At 41.2% G+C, this 17,718-nt stretch overlaps 1 protein-coding gene across 1 annotated transcript in view; it reads right to left on the reverse strand.

Moving 5' to 3' along the window:
* Window positions 1-11,804, reverse strand: part of COLQ (collagen like tail subunit of asymmetric acetylcholinesterase) — a 57,884-nt gene extending 46,080 nt beyond the window's left edge. Inside the window, exon 1 of the mRNA XM_063303837.1 lies at window positions 11,632-11,804. Coding sequence (XP_063159907.1) covers window positions 11,632-11,737 — 106 coding nt within the window. The 5' untranslated portion in view covers window positions 11,738-11,804. The remainder of the gene's footprint in view (window positions 1-11,631) is intronic.
* Window positions 11,805-17,718: the final 5,914 nt, after the last annotated feature.

Below are 17,718 nucleotides of genomic sequence, written 5' to 3' on the forward strand. Positions count from 1 at the left end.
GTGTTTCCACTGAATGAGGTACTGCAGGGTGCCACAAAGTCAGTGAGAATCAAGGACCTCCTTCACCTCAAAATGTTGCTGTCCGTCAATCATGATCGGAGCAGGAGGTGGGGGTTGCGGATGCCAATGATTGGAGTGGTTGACAGGCTTGAGCAAACTGCAATGGAAAACAGGATGTAAACGTTTCAGATTGTGTGGCAAACCCAGTTTAAATGTGACCGGGTTCACAACTCCCACAATGGGAAAAGGATCAACAAACTTAGGAGCCAACTTCTTCGAGGGCTGAGGGGACTTAATGAACTTGGTGGAAAGGTAGACCTTATCACCAACTTTAAAAGCAGGTTGAAGGGCTTGTCGCTTATCAGCGTGCAGTTTATAGGCAGATTGGGCATCAGCCAATGCCTGCTGAATCACTGGCCACGAATCTGCCAGTTGAGCAGCCCAATCAGAAGCAGAGCAGGGCTGTGCGGGGGGTTGAGGCAACTCAGGAATGGGAACAAAATCCCGTCCAAAAACAATATGGAAAGGGGTGTGCCCTGTGCTCTAATGGACAGCGTTGTTATAAGCCACCTCAGCAAAAGGTAGCAGATCAACCCAATTATCCTGCTGATAGTTGACAAATGCCCTCAAAAATTGTTCCAGGGTGGAATTAAGAACCTCTGTAGATCCGTCAGTCTCTGGATGCAACGCAGTGGACAACGCCGGCTTGGTGCCCACCAGCTTCAAAAATGCCTTCCAAAATTGGGAAGTGAACTGTGTCCCGTGGTCCATGACCAAGCGGGAGGGGCTACCGTGAATCCGGTAGAAGTGGATTAGAAAAAGGCGGGCCAATTGCTAAGCAGACGGAATAGAAGCACAATGAAATGGGCTTGCTTGGAAAAGTAGTCCTTTACTACCCAAATCACAGTCTCTCTCTGACTAGGAGGCAAATCCACACTGAAGTCCATAGAAACCTCCTCCCAAGGACGGGAGGGGATGGCCACTGGCTGCAGCAGCCCATGCGGCTTACCCCCCTTCCGTTTTGACATGGCACAGACAGGACAAGAGGCAACATAACTTTTTACATCACATCTCAATGTGGGCCACCAAAATTGGCGGCGTACCAGATGCAAGGTTTTGACAAACCCAAAATGACCAGCCACTTTATCATCATGAGACCTAATCAAAATTTCCCTTTGCAAACTGTCAGGGACATAGAGGCGGTTTTGCTTCCAAGCTAAGCCTCTGTCAAATGTAACATTGTCTCTATTCGCTTGCAACCAAGTATCAGATTTCACCTCTAGCAGAAACTGTTGTTGCAATTGCGAGGGAATTGGCGTCCTTCCCCCAGCCGGTGAAACTGAAGCTGGGGGCAGCTGCGCACGAGTTTGACTGCGTGTGACAGCTTGCAAACCCAATTGGGGTGCTGTCCACACTGTACCCACAACATCAGGTGCCTGTACCGAATCCTGGGGCAGGTGGGAAAGCGCATCAGCCAGGAAGTTTTTCTTGCCTGGAATGAATTTCAACTTAAAAGTCAAAGCGACTGAAAAATTGAGCCCAGCGGAACTGCTTAGGACTGAGCTTACGGGGCGTGCTGAGCGCTTCCAAATTTTTATGGTCAGTCCAAACCTCAAAAGGATATTTAGCCCCCTCTAATAGGTGGTGCCATGCCTCCAAAGCAGCCTTGGCTGCAAAAGCTTCTTTCTCCCAAACATGCCAGCGCCTTTCCGTCTTGGAAAATTTCCAGGACAGATACGCACATGGCTTCAGGTAGTTGTCAGCATCTGCTTGCAGCAAGAGCGCTCCAATTGAGAAATCGGAAGCATCCACTTGAACCACAAAGGGTTTAGTGGGATCAGGGTGTTGAAGAATGGGTTCAGCAGTGAACAGGCTTTTGAGTTTGTCGAAAGCCAACTGGCAGTCAGGTGTCCAATTAAGCAATGCCCCCGGGTTCTTTACCTTGCATGTGTCCCCCAACCCCTTCGTACGTAACAAGTCAGTGAGAGGCAACACAATTTCGGCAAACCCCTGGATGAATTGGCGGTAATAGTTAGAAAACCCAAGAAAACTTTGGAGCTGCCTGCGGGTGCGCGGGCGCTCCCACCCCAAAATAGCTTGAATCTTTGCAGGATCCATCTCAATGCCCTTGTCAGAGATCCTGTACCCCAGGTAGTCAAGCTGAGTCTGATGAAATTCACACTTAGAAAGCTTAGCATAGAGCTCAGCCTTTCTCAGTTTGCTAAGCACCTGTTTCACCAAGCGCTCATGTTCCTCTTCCGTTTCAGTATAAATCAAAACATCATCCAAATAAACCAGTATACCCTTGAACAAATGTTCATGTAACACTTCATTGATCAATTGCATGAACACCCCTGGTGCCCCCACCAACCCAAAAGGCAAAACTTTATACTGAAAAGAACCCAGTGGACGATTGAAAGCAGTCTTCCATTCATCCCCCTCCCATATGCGGATGAGGAAATAGGCTTCCCGCAAATCTAGCTTAGAGAAGATTTTCCCCTTAGCCAGATGTGCTAACATGTCTTTTATTAACGGCAGAGGATATTTGTTTAATATCGAGACCGCATTTAATCCGCAGTAATCTGTACAAAGTCTCAATGTCCCATCCTTCTTCGCTTGAAACAAGACGGGGGCGCCCACTGGCGAATTTGCTGGTTCAATAAAACCCCTGGCCGAATTTTTGTCCACAAACTCCCTCAATGCTGCCAGTTCCTTTTGAGTCATGGCATAAATTTTTGGTTTGGGCAGTTGAGCGTCGGGGACCAACTCTATCGCACAGTCAGTTTTTCAATGGGGTGGGAGTTGGTCTGCTTCTTTCTCGCCAAACGCATCCGCAAAGCCTTGGTATTGCTCCAGCAAGCCCTCCAGTGGTGTAACAGTGAAATGCAGGGTTGCTGCCACTGCCCTCCCCACTGCAGCCTCCAGAGCGTCGTCCTCCCCAGGGGCTTGATAGAAACCATCCCCAAAAGTCAAAGTCCTGTGTACCCAATTTATATAGGGGTTTTGTTGGACCAACCAAGGAATCCCCAGAATGACTAAGGGATGCCCCACAGGCGCCACCACAAACGGCAGCCCCTCACGGTGGCTGCCCATTTGCAATGCCACCATGCCCGTGTAATGGGTGACCGGTTTCCCCCCTGCCGTAGAACCATCCAGCTGGGTGAAAATCATGGGACGTTGCAGTGGAAAGCTGGGTAACTCCAAAGCAGCCACCATGTCAGGGTCCATCAAGCAACGTGAACACCCCAAATTGATCAATGCCCAAACTTCAACGGTTCTTGTGCGGGAGCCTAACTTCACTTTCACGTTTAGTGTGGGATAGTTGGCACTCACCGAAACATGTTCGTGCCCGTCCTCCACCACCTGCCCACAGGCACTCCTTAGAGCAGGTGGCTGGCGTTTCCCGCTGGCTGGTGTAGATCGGGATCCCCCTCGCCCCCAAAGTAAGGAACCTCCTCCACTTCAGTTTCAGCCATGGCTGCCTTCATTTTTCTGGGTAGGGAGGGAGATTTCCTCATTGGCCTCCCTGATCATCGTCCCTTCAGGCATGCCGCCACTCGGTGACCTTCCTTTCCACATCGGAGGCACTGCCCTTTCGCATAGCGGCGCTCCCTCTCCTCCTCCCAGGCACGTTGACCGGACTTTCCAGTAGGCACAGCAGGGCGGGAACCATTGCTGAGCCCGGAATATCTCATCACCTTCCTGTGAGCGAAGGTTTCATGGGCATGCTCAGCCTTCCCCAACTGTATCCATTCGTACAGGGTATCTGGGTCGTCCCTACCGAGCGACCACCTCAGGACCTCCGTGTTCAGACCGTCCTTAAAAAGTTCTATTAAGGTAGATTGGGACCAATCCTCAACCTTCCCAGCCAGAGCCTTAAATTCCAAAGCATAGTCTGCTACCGATCGTGGCCCCTGGCTAAGCTCCCTCAGCGCCCGTTTTGCCCTTTCTTTAGCTAACGGGTCTTCAAAGTGTAGCTTCAATGCCCTCAGGAATTCTTCGAACTCCTCCAGCTCAGGGGCATTCGATTGACATAACTGCACATACCAATCGGCAGCCCGCCCCTTGAGCTTAGTGGCAATGGCATTAATCTTGGCTCTTTCTGAACGAAAATACAGTTCCCATTCATCCATATAACTCCTTGCATTGGTAAGGAAGAACGATAGCTTAGTTGGATCTCCATCAAATTTAACTGTAAAGTCCTTAACCCCCACTCCGGGCGGTCCCTTTGCCACAGCTGGGCAGTCGGACTTTCTTTTAGCTCCCAGGGATCTCCGCTCTTGAGGAGGGGACCTTGAAATTCTCACCCTCGGCGCCCTTGCCTCCTCTCTGCACCGGGTCCTACTCCTTTCCTCCGAAGGTGGGGGTGAAGAAGGAGACGAGTGCCTATTACTAGACTCCTCTCTCCTCCTCTCCCGGGGACCCCAGTCCATTGACATTTTCTGAAACATAAATTCTAGTGACTCCAATTTGGCCTCCACCAGTCTTATATGGTCAGGGGTTTGGGAATCCTCCTTTCCCTCCTGCCTCACCAGAGTTGGTGAACTCGGGTACCGCTGTTTCCAAGACGTTTTGGACATCCCTGGTAGGGGTCCCTGTGTTTCATCCCAGGTGACCAGTTCGCCTGGCGACTTGCTGGTCAGTTCAGGGGCTCTTTTACCTCCAACCTCCTCTTCTCCCAGGCTGGAGCTGGACACCTCCCGAATTTCTGAGAGGTCCCGAGTAGGGACCCTCTCTGTTCTTATCACCGTGGAGTCGGGTTCCCCCTCGCTCGATTCCTCACTTTCCGTGGTTTGGGGATTTGGTTTGCTCAGCGCTAGCACTTCTCCCTCACAAAATAAATCTGGAAAGGGGCTAACGGAAAATTTTTTGAGATTCTCAGCTTTATGTAAGGATTGCCTACCCTAATAGACTCAGACTCACAAGCAGGAACTTAATGATATCTGATTTATTAAAGAATAGTATGCAAATACAGAGAAAGCTGAGAATGAGCAAAAGCGCGCCAAATACAAACGAAAAACCCTCGGCTCAAATGTAAACCCTCCCCTCGCCCCACCATTGCAAACTCCCCCCCCCCCCCCCCCGGTGCTGGTAACCATTTCTGCTGATGTCCTGGGAAAGGAACCTTGAACACATGAGATAACCCAAACACATTCCAATCCAGCTGGTAACAGATAACAATCCCACGAGATGGAATCCTCCTCCCCTCCCAGATGAAACACGCATCAGCCAAATGACATGAGAAACGTTACAATGTAACGGTAACATTGGAACGGTGAACATGACAACTAGCTTTGTCCTTGTTTCAGATGACTGTTGTTAAACTTTCTTTCTTGAGCAATGTCATGGCAGACCTCTAAAAAACAAGCTAAAATGTCAACGTACAACTTGAATTGCATGCACATGTCCCATGAACAATGGTCATTTTTAAATCTTTTAACACCATATTCATTTCTGAATAATCCTTTTATAAATAATCCTGCATATTTGTCTTTTAAATAGATTTCATATTCCTTTAAACAGTTGGTGTTTACCCATAGTGCCATGCCATGATTTGGTTAACCATAGCTGTTGAATAAATCCCAGTTGGCTGGGTTCACAAAACATCCTTCACCTGGGTCATGGCTACAGAAATAAACACGGCCAACTGATGGCAGCAATGGGTTTGAATCTTCTGTATCTCTTTGTTGCTACCAACAAATTTCCTAGCTAGCTAAGCCAAAACCAGACAAATCATATTATGGTTTAGCACAATGTGGAAAAATAGGAATAGTGCATTTGTAATATTTGTTACTTATATTTTTATAGTAATTTTATTAAAGATTATAATTACAACAGAAGAAACTAATACAAACTAAAAAAATAGAAGAATAAAAAGAAAGAGTAGAAGGTGCAGAAATGAAAAAAGGGAAAAAGAGAAAGAGAAGTAGAAAAGAAAGAAAAAATAAGAATATAGTAAAGAAAAAGAAAAGAAATATATAAAGAAGTAACTTCACCCTTCATCACAACAAGTACGAACAAATTTTAGTAACTTATCACCTTCTCCTAAAATACAACAAATGATTTCTTCTTCCCATATCCATCTCTTATCTATAAACAAATCCTTAAAGCCTCATCATTTCAGTCCTGATGTCAGCAAAAGTCCATTAATGGTTACCGGAGATAACATACCTATTTCAACCTTAATCAAATAAACAAACTTTATATTCCTTCTGTTTACTTCTAACAAACTTCATCTTTAGTCCCTTCAAATAACATCCTAGAACTTGATTTCTTTTCAATTTTTCTTTGTCCCTTCTCACAAATTTCTTCAAAACTTTAACAAGCCTCTTTTGTAAGTCCAGTATAGGAAAATTATCCAGGTCATTAAGACATCAGCCAGTTTCTTTTGTATGTTCAGTGTAACATCTTTTTCCATGTCACTCTTGTAGCCTGTCATTTTTAAATCCACTTTCAACTCAGTCTTGATCATGGTAAGTAGAACTTGTTCCTCTTCCATAACATCTTTTAGACACAGTCTATCTACAGAGGCAGATGCTCTTAAAATTAACTTCTGGGTCCATTGTTCAAAAATGTCATTCAGTATGTCCAATGTTAAAATATTTTGCTTCATTCTGTAATTGTAAGTCAAGTTTGAGTGTTTTGCTCCTTTAATTGTAATCTTTAGTTCCCTTTAGTTCCCTCTAGTGTCCAATTTTTAAGGTATGTATGTATGTATGTATGTAAATAATTCAAAACAAAAGCTTTTTCCCACTGTATAAATTCCAAAATCTTATTTCAAATTTATCTGGACCCTTAGTCCATTTGTAACTTTCCAAAATCAAAGTTTTAATCACCCTTTTGCTGTTTATTCAAAAAAAAATTTTTTTTTAAGTTCTTATACTTGTAGTTAAAACATCTTTCACTAAGTTTTGAAGGAAACTCACCTGGTACTGTAAAACCCATTGATCCAAAGGTTACTAATCGTTGAAAATCAGTTAACAAGCAATTTCTGAAAGTGATTAGAAAAGGAAGTATGCAAAACCAGTGTCCTTTCAAAGGTGCTGAACATGGCTTGAGCAAGATGGCTGTTCCCTTGTCTCCCAGAGCTCTAAACCTGCCGGAGACTGCTGTCTTGCAGTCTCCTCATGAGGAGCAACTGTTTGGAGCACTTGTGGGCAATCTCAAGTCCTCTCCTTGTCCGGACAGGAATTATGAAGATCTGGTCTAATCGCTGGCTCTTCATCCTGTCACTATCATGGGCTCCACTTCAGTCTGCCATTTCTTTCCCAGAAGTCCATATTTGTTATTTAAAGCTACAGCTTAGGCAACCATTTCAGGGCCCAACAGCATGAGTGCTGAGAGTTTATCGGTTAATTCTTCAAAAACCCTAACCCAGATTTTTGCAACTGTCCTGGCAAATGTCCCCAACTTAACCAGAGCAAACCAGCTGAAGTTTCATCTAACAAATATGCATGATTCAAATTTGGGGTAGGAAATCGCAAACCACCCCGCTATAGTCTGCCAAGAAAACGTCGCAAAAGCAGCGTCCCCCCAAAGGGTCAGACATGACTCAGTGCTTGCACAGGGGACCTTTCACTTCACGTGATTCAAATTATATTGTCTGTGTCTATGATCCTCTAATGGTAACTGAAACACAGCAAATCCTAAAAGGGCATCATTTGCATAGCAGGATAAAATAGGCTGTAATTCTATGTATTCCAGGATTACCTAATAAAGGATATGTAAATCATTCATCAAGGTACAGTACCAACAACTGTGATATATTTAGAAAGAGAGCTATCCACTGGAGAAAATGCATTAAAAACACCATCGACAAATATTTTCACCCCTCCATATTTGTTGCTAATAACTCATCTGCTGCAGCAGAGCCAGATGGAAATGAAGAATCACGGCCACATGTTACCTCATGTAATCGAAAACCTTGAAGCATTTCCTTTAGAAGTGATGTTTCAGCATCAAGAAATCCGGCTGAACAGAGCCAAGAGGCTCCTTCACTATTTCTAGAAACAAGATGGCACCCAGTACTGGAGATGTTGGGTTGGGTGAAGGAACCCATAGTAAAGCCACATGTTTCTTCCTTACAGCAACATTGGCTCATGGTGATAGTCCAGTTAAGTCAATTATTTTGCTCCCATGCTGCATTTGTTTGATACTGTACTTAGTTACCCTGTTTAGATGCTTTAGCTGTTTTGTTTGCTATATGTTGCCATGGGGAGACAAATGTAGAGAAGAATAAAAGGACTGTAAGGCTGCTGGTTTTCAAAGACATATGGAAAATAGCTGTGAGTATTTTCACAATGCTAGGAAAGGTAAGTCACATTTCAGGAACTGCAGCTTATGCTCAGGGCAGGCATAGTGTTTTAAATTAGCATCTGCTAAGAAGAGACCTTCATTTTTGCCAGGTACGAATAAGGGAGTGGGGTACCCTCTCCTGCTGCGGTGCAACATCTTCATTAGACATTTGCTATGTGTATTCGGCATACATGCTTTGAAGCATCAAGTGCACATAAAAGATGAAGGAGCTTTTGGAAGAAGTCAACAGACAAGGGGTATCAAAACTGTAGCTCGTTTTTATGCCTGCTTTAAGGTACCAAAAAAGAGGACTTTTAAAAGGGAGAAAAGGAAAAGCACACATGCAAAAATAGCAAGAAAAACATTTTATTGTCCTTCCAGCCCTCCCTTTGGCCTCTGCATATTGATTGGCATTTGATCCCTACACAAAATGAATCTGTGCACTTTAAAAGGGTATCTCATTAAGCACTGTTCTCGACCAGTGTTTCTCAACCTCAGGAACTTTAAGATGTGTGGACTTCAGCTCCCAGAATTCACAAGCCAGCATGGCTGGCTGGGGAATTCTGGGAGCTGAAGTCTACACACCTTAAAGTTCCTGAGGTTGAAAAACACTAATCTCGACACTACATTGATTTGTTTTAGTTCAGTTTATGGGCACGTGTTTTTTTTTTAATTTTCTGGTGATGTGATAGGCAGGGGATCTGCAGGGTGTGGTTAAAAAGAGTCAAGATGGTGTCCACGATGGTGCAGTTGAAGCTCTGTCCAATTTTTTGGACAAGGAAATATGCTAGAAGAGTGCTAATTTAAAAAAGAAACTGTTCTGCTGGCTACAAATGAACTTGACATGTCAATAGATTTCTGATAATGCTGGGAAGGATGCACACAGGCCCTTACTGGTCTGGCTTCACTGTAATTTTAAAGCAGGATTTCATAATTTCTACTTTTGAAATGCTCCAGGAAGCATAAGTGTCAAGGACCAAGGGTAACAGTGGATGGGGTGAAGGTCCATTTGTTTGTGACCATTGTAGCAAGGATCACCTGACGCCAAAAGTTACCATCATCATTTTGGCTCATGAAATGGTTTTTATTTGTGCCAAGGCATGTGAGTTAGCTGAGTTAATAGGTCTTCACTGTGATTTTGCTCTTTCCTTATACCTTGCCCTGATAAAGTTACTGAAGGACTGCCCCAATTTCTTTTAAATAAATGAAGAATTCCTACTGTAGTGTAAATACACAAGAAGAGACCAATAAGAGAATCTGGAAATATGTCCAATGCCATAGCATGTTTTCATTCAAAAGCATCTGTAACCCTATCTTCTGCCTTACAGCACTAATTGAATCCATTTTACCTGTCTTGGCATGTTACAAAATAGGAGAAAAAGCTAAGCCACGTTCAGAATTTCTGAAGTGGAGGAAAGAAAGGATTTAAATATTTTACATCAGTAATTATAGAGATGTCAGTACCCTGAAAGCATGCTCAGATAACCCAGTAATTCTAAATCTATTAAGAAATAAATTCTCAACACATTTGCTGGGGAATAAATCCTAACAGCTTCCTTCTTTCCCTTCACCCCCCCCTTTTTTTTTGAGGGTGCCTTTGAGTCATTCTTAACTCCTGGCAACTACCTGGATAAATCTATGCATGCAGCTTTCTTTGGAAGTGGTTTGCCATTGCCTTCTTCCTAAGACTGAGAGTGATGGGCCCTAAGTCACCCAGCTGGTGTTGTGCCCAAGGCAAGACTAGAACTCATGGCCTCCGGGTTTCTAGCCTACAGTGCCTTAACCACTACACCAAACTGGCTCTCAGGGGCTTACTTACTAGACATTGTTAGTCTTGTTTGGAGTAAGCCATGTTGTGGATGCTTTACTTCTACATAAAGGTGTATAAGCTTGAGTTAGCTGCCAATATGATCACAAATTTGTCAACTCAGAAGTCCTGTTATCAGTGGGGTTTACTCCTGTATAATAGTAAACAGGGTTTAGTATTTATTTAATATTTATTAAATATTTATTAAGTAAGCACAATTAAACAGGGGTAAACTGTTTAAATAGGATTGCAGCCTGAGTCTTTTTTTCCTCAAAGGAGATATTCTATCTTTGCAATTTACAAAATTAAATAAACATTTATGAATGAGCAAAAGCAAGAAGGGAAGGATGGCAAGGTCTTAAACAGTACTTTGTATTTAAATCTGACTTCTGCAAATTTAAAGTGTCAGCAAAAAACCCTAATATTTTTTAATAAGTACTTTATAACTCTGCCTAGCTACACACAATGCAGTAAAGGCATAATTATGTAGCTGACTCATTAAAATATCAGAGCCATGAAGTTATACTGAAGCTTTGCAGTTACAAGAAACCTAAATCCAAAAATCAGCATTTTTAAGAAATGCTAAATGCCTTGTGCAATAGTTACATCCAACCTGATTCTTAAAAGAATTTCCTCAGATTGGTTCTCTCTGTTGCCTTTAATAATATTAGGAAGTTAACATCTGTTTTGAGGAAGCTGTGAAGTTCACCTTTGAAATCTACACATTGTAGTAATTAATGTCATCCAGACAAACATGGTAGCCACTTAGCCTGAAAACTAAAAGCTGAATTCAAAAGTAGCCTTAAATTTTAAAATGGTTGCTTTCTATCCAAATGGTTTGGACCTCCATTACGCCTTCTGGTAAGGAAACCTTTCCGCCTGAGAATGAATTCGAAAAAAAAAATGGAAAGGAAATATTTCCTATTCCGTATCTATTTTCCATTGCACACAGCTGAAGGAAAGCGTACAGGATTAGAGTAGTAAATAAGACTCCCTTCAGTCAGGCAATTCGGGTTTTTCCATTCAGTGCTTTTTTACAGCAACTGGCTATGAAAGTTGTCTGAGTTTTTGATACTGTCAGTATAATTTTTCAGAAGATGTTTACCCTGCTCATATCAGGTTAGGTCCAACAGTGCAGGAAAAAGTCAGGGATATATTAACAAAAATGGATATACAATATGATTAATCTCTCCTCCCTGATGTCCAAGCAAAATAACAGATCTTCAAGTGAACATCAGCTGCCAAAATAAAGCACCAGAGCTATATTACAGGAGACCGTACATTTCCCGGGAATAAGGATTAGTTTACTATTAAATGGGAGATGCTCACTCTTAAATCCAGGAATAAGATAAAATATTAAAAAGTATATACTGGGGGGCAGGGGGGAGTTGCAGCTTCCTTTGCATTTGCAATCAAGTTCCTCAAAACCTTTGTGATTAGAAGGGATTAGAAACATAAAATGTGTTAAAAGAAAAAAAACCACCAAAGACATGCAACTCACCAAGAGGCAAAGCAAGGTTGTCATTTACCTGCTGAAATGGAGAAGACGCTGTCGACAAAAGAGGTTTGAGACAGAGCCAGGCAGAAGAGGAGCTGAAGATAAAATCCCAGAGCAATCCAGCTGAGGATGACCATTCTGGCTGTAAGCTGTATGATTTCTTGACCACGGTCTTCTCTGCCTGCCTGCCTGCCGTTCCTCCTTTCAGCTTCTCACTGGTTGGAGATGTTTATGTGTGCATGTCTCTCTCTGTCTCTCCCTCTCTGTTCTTTAGAAAGAAAGAATGCTAACCATTTCCCATTAAATCTTCTCCTTACACTAGACAGGGCTATATTTAACTCAAGTATTGGATCAGATGCCCCCATCACAAATACCAGCTATTAAAAACCCAAATACCAGCTATTAAAACATAGCCAGAGCACTAATGAAGAGAGGGAGGGTGTGGTATGAAGCTGAGTGGGAAAGGCATGTATCTGATTGATAACTAGATGATCACGGAGCCAAATCCATTCATGAATGAAGTTAGCTCCATTAACAATTCCAACATCTGGGACATGGAGATAGTAATCTCATGTTTTTTCAGTGTCTCCATGTCTATAATTCATTTCAAAACTTTATGTGGTTTAACAAACAATACTAGAGTGCTATTCAATATCAGTATCAATACCAATGTAAGGGTGGGGGCCTGGAGGGGCTAATAAGCATTTTGGTAAATTGGTGCTTTGTAACCGGTTTTGTCTCCCAGTCATTTTGTCAATGTACAAGAATGCTGAGACCATGTTTTCAAAATTCCAAATGATCTACTAGCCCAAAGAGGTTAGAGATCACTTTTCTAGTGTATATCATTAGGTCTCAATTATAGTTATTGTAATGACACAGAAATAACCATTCAACAAGGGTTTCCAGCTTGTAGTTTTGAAACTTTCCATTTTGTAAGAACAATTTCATATGTTATAGATACACGTCATGTTCTACATGAATTGTGAATGAGAATCTGCCCTGGCCTTCATCCAAACCCATTTCTGCAAGTCTCTGGTAGGAAAACAACTGCATATTATTGAAGGGCAGACTGTTTTTCAGGGAAACCAGTCTGCAGTTATGGGGAAGACCTAGTAAACTTCCAAGGAATGTCAGGGCCTCTAAATAGAACAGTTTGGAAAGTACTGCTCTAAGGGATTAATTTTTTGGCCAAGTTGCAATGATGTAGATATGCTGGAGTCTAGACTCTCTCTCCCTGAAATATGGGTAAGACAGAGCACTTTATTTCTAGTAGCTGATACGGCATTTTCTCTGTGTCTTTCAATTCAAACAGAAGCTATAAAACTTAAATCCAGTCTCTGCAGACACATTTTGCACTATTGATTTCCAAGGATCTCATAACTTAGCACAATCTGGTGATCTGAATATTTAGCTGGTATTCAGATCTTCTCTTCAGAGAACATCAGAGGCTGGGACAGTGCAGTCAAAGGATGTTGAAGACTTGCTCTCCCTCACTCAATCATGAGAGAAGAATCATCCAAGCCACCTCTTGGTCAACAGTGAATTCTGCTGTAGAGGATCAGAGAGAGAATCCATACCAATTGTAGGCAGAGCTGAAAGGCACCACCCTTTTTGGTTACTCCTTCTGACACTTCCTTTTCTCTCTTTCTCTTTCTTATTCTGACTTTTTCTTCAAGGGATGGGACAGATAATTTTTTAAAGTAATTTTTTAAAATAGATTTTACATAGATAGTAAGAAATACAAAGAAAAAAAATAGCAAGGTAAGTGTGAAAAAGAAGAAAATAAAAAGACACCATGAAAAAGAATTAATAAAGAAATAGCTTCCAATATCCCTCTGGGCAGTTATACATACACTTCTAATCAAACCACTCTCTCCAATTTCGTCGTAATTCCCTTCTTTCTATAACCTACTCTTTCCAATCACCAAAACTGTAAATCATAAAATCATTTTCCTTCTCATACAAAAAGTCCATAAGGGGTTTCCAGTCCTTGATAAGTATCAGTAATGACCTTTCTCTAATCAAAGAAGTCAATTTGTCCATCTCAGCAAGTTCTGTCAATTTCACCATTTCTCCATGGTGGGTAATGCTGAATCTTTCCATAAGGAATGGGACAGATAACTCTAAATGTACAACTTCTTACAAGAGATTTTTAAATAAAATCAGACCAAAGAGTAAATAAAATCAAGGGTCATGTGTGACTTTGAGACCATATATGTTGTTCCTTCCATGTTATACCTTAGTACTGTTTTTTAAAAGGGTTCCCAGATCTCCAATAAAAGTTATCTGAATCCTTAAACATCATTGTGTTTTGGGGACCACTCAGAAACCATGAAATGCCATGCATTAGAGTTCAACAAAATACCATCTGCTGAACACCTGAGAGAGGTTCCCACTAAAATAAAATTGAAATCTCATGTGATCATGAAAATCTCACAAAATTTTGTGATTGTGTGGTTTCATCACTTAATTAAATATTTATGGGGCAGAAATGTCACCAATCACTTTCATAAATGCATTTAAGCTTAATTTATGAATGTGATTTCTGTTTAAGAGCTGGCAGCAATTCAATAAAGGATTATTTCCTGCCCTCTCAGTTTTAACTTGACAGCTGTTTCATCTGTGGTTAAGAAGGGGAGATAATGCAGCAAATAAATGTGTGGGCAGCAATTTTAGTTCCCTCTGAAAGCACACAACTTCCATTTATTAGTAACCTCATCAAACAATTTTTCAAAGTAGGCTGAAAATACTGAGGCTATTTAAGATGAGGCTATTTAAGTTACTTAGATCTGAAATGGAGACAAAGTGAGTTAGTAGTCTAGGCACTGGCCTCGAAAATAAAATGTGTAATTCTATTTTTTATTCTGTTTATAAAATTTATATACTATTAGTGTCAACTGAAAATTAATGTCAATGTAATAACTGCAATGGCATATATAGTCTTTAACTCTTTAAAATTTACTCATAGACATCTTTCTCTGCTTCCACGTAACAATTTGGTAGGGATTAAATGCTTGCAAAATTAAAGCTACATATTGTGGATAGGTTAATACCCAATGTGGCCTGGATATTAAGTTTTGCACTAGAACTTATGTCAGATCTTCTCAGACATAAAATTTAATTGATGAGTTTGGGCCAGTTATTACACAGTTGTGACAATCCCATGGGGGAGAACATGGTGAAAACCATACAGAAATTTTCTGAGCTGTTGGAAAAAAGGAAAGATATAAATGAATAGACTGTAACTTTTTCTACTAGCCTAAATGATAAGAGTGTAAGTTTTGGAAGGCTTTGAGGAAATTGGGACAGTTCTACAATATATTTGGGTATACATATTGGTTCTATTTTTTTATAATAAGTCTGCTCTGAACAATCAGGGATTCGCTCTGTTTGTCTTCATTCCATCCTTTGTTAATGTCTGACTTCTGGAAGAATAACAGTCTCAAATTAATGCCAATTAAAAAGGGTGCTGTTGGTTAGAAAATGAGTGGTACTCAATTTGTTCTAGACACTGAAAGAGTAATCCATTCATTGATCCACACACGTCTCTCAATCTCCAGCAGGTGGTGTTGGCTCCAAGGTTGTTTGTACAATTATGCCTAAATACGTTAATTGAGCTGATTAGATCTAACTACATTTATCTATGCCTTGGTTGTATTATAACTAGACTACTATAATTAACCCTGAATAGAGTCCAGAAGCTTCTAGTGGTGCAAAATGAGGCAGCCTGATCACTAAACAAGGTGTAGAAGTTGAAAGACTTGCACTAGTTACTAAACTCTTTCTCTATCCAATTCAGGGTATTGTCATTGACTTTGGGGGCTGAAAGATGGTTTTGGAGTGGCTTGCTGGGGGTCCAATGCTAAAAAAATAGTGGATCGGACCAAGACCCTAGACTTGATATAATTCTATTCAATCACAATTAAAAGTAGTTAATTATTACTCTCTAATCATGCATTTAATAGTTTTCCTCTCCTCTGTGGACTATACCCAAGATTTTCAAGCACCACGTACTGCCTTGTGGTTGTCCTCTTCTGGCTTACAGCTTGACAGTCTGAGGGAACATTTCTTACACTAAACTTGTGCAGATACCTGAAGCCATTACTGAACAGCTAGGACCACTGAATGGAGCAGAGCTTAACACAGCAGAGAAGCTGTGCACAGAAAAAGAATATTATCTCAAATAGCTTTAACGAGCACATTAGCGAAACATAGGTTATTGATCTTACACATTTAGCCCTTCCAAGCACAAAGAATTACATGCTTAGACAAAGTAGGTTTAGGATAAGTAAAAAGAGTCTTACTGACTTTATTCTTGGTTCAGTTACATCCATCTTCGGTGGAAAAATGATGTTCCTTGTTTCTTCTGTTCTTTCCCTATACTTAGTGAACTCTCAGCCCTATAGCTGCTAAGAGCTTCATGGAAGAAAGGGACAAGCACATGGCTTTGGGACCAAGATGGAGAGAGAAGCAAAACACGCTTCTTCTCAAATGGTGAAGGAGGAGGAAGAGGTGAGTGGGAGTGGCAACAAACAGCTTCCTCAATAGCAAGGAGACTTGCATCATGGGACAAACTCATTTACATGCTAATTGAGGCATGCTGATTTGTTAACATTTCCAACAATACCAAGCTCTGCAGGAGAAGCCCCTTAAAAATGCCTCCCCTTTTTCAATAGTCTGCTTATACTGTAGAGCATACAGGAGAAGACCTTTTACAGTATCCCTGCCAAGCTAAGTAACACATTATTTAGGAGCTGCATTTGATCTCCTCTTCCTGTGTACCCTCAAATGGAATTAAGATTTGACTCTTCAATTAGAACTTCTAAGTTTTCATCACACACTTTTTCGTGTATCCTTTTTATCTGTATATGCCTTAATTATGTTGATTATTTTACTTCTACTAGCCATCTTGATTATCCTGTTGGATAGAAAGGCACATTTACATACCAACATACTATTTCCTTTCAAGAAAAGCAATGTTATGCAAAGCACAGAAACAGCAAGATAAATAGTGAGCAAAAGAAATGGGAAGCACAAGATAGGAGAAATGAAAAGGAAATCTAACTCCAGCGTACGCTAACACAATTCACTATACCTCTCCCTTCCCTTCTCTCCTTGGTGCTATGTCCATACACTGCTTCGTACAGTACCCTTTGTTCTTTAAAATTCTCATCTCTCTTTTTTTGATGATTAGTAAGATCATTTCTCCTTCACTGAAGGTGTTTTAACAAAGGCCATCAGGAATGCTGTAGTAGTGGCTTCCTGCACTGTGCAGGGGAAGGGACTAGATGATCTTCAAGTTCCCTTCCAACCTTTACATTGTATAAAGAAAAAGTATCTAATTTTTCATCAACCTCATCCAGTAACAATTTTCTTGACCCATTTCTCTTCCTTTCAAATCCATTTACTCTTCTTTCATATACTGTATTTGTTCTGCAATCGAAAGATCAGATCAATATACAGTATGTCTTCCATACTAGCCACTCAGTTTTGTATTCAATCCACATTTATTCATCACCCCGTTCATTCCTGACATGACAAAAGTTTATAATTTATGAATGGTATGGAAAAGTGAATGGAAGTTTTTTCTCCCTCGCAGATAATCATACTTGGAGTTATGTAATTGAGTCAGGACAGACAAAAAATCTCAGTCCATCAGATCACAAGAGGGAGAGAGCAAGGATAGGGGAGCTACATGTATCATCTCTGATACCGTACATCCCCTGTTGCCCAGAGGTAGCAGAAAACCAGCTGGTACTATTGTAAATTAATATACTATGCCTTTCTACAAAGGTCACCGAGGAGCAACAGTGCACACACTTTGCTCCACTCTCAGAATGGTAAAACAATACTAAAAGCAATTTAGAAGTGTCTTAACTCCTTTTTTTTTTTTAAAGAGCTGAAAATGGGAACCAATCTTAGTGCTGGAGAGAAAGGTTTCCATAGTCTGGGAAATATACAAGAGCTTCTTCTTTAAAAAGAACAAGTGAACAGACTTTTGGGATTTCCTTTCTCTCCCTGAGAAAAAATGGGAACAATAAAACAAACGTTCTCATAATAGGGAAAGCGTAGCAGAATAAAAGGTGCTGATCACTGCCAAGGGTGTAACAGGTGCCTG

Source organism: Candoia aspera, chromosome 4 (assembly GCF_035149785.1).
Source record: "Candoia aspera isolate rCanAsp1 chromosome 4, rCanAsp1.hap2, whole genome shotgun sequence".
In the NCBI taxonomy this organism is placed as follows: Eukaryota; Metazoa; Chordata; class Lepidosauria; order Squamata; family Boidae; genus Candoia; species Candoia aspera.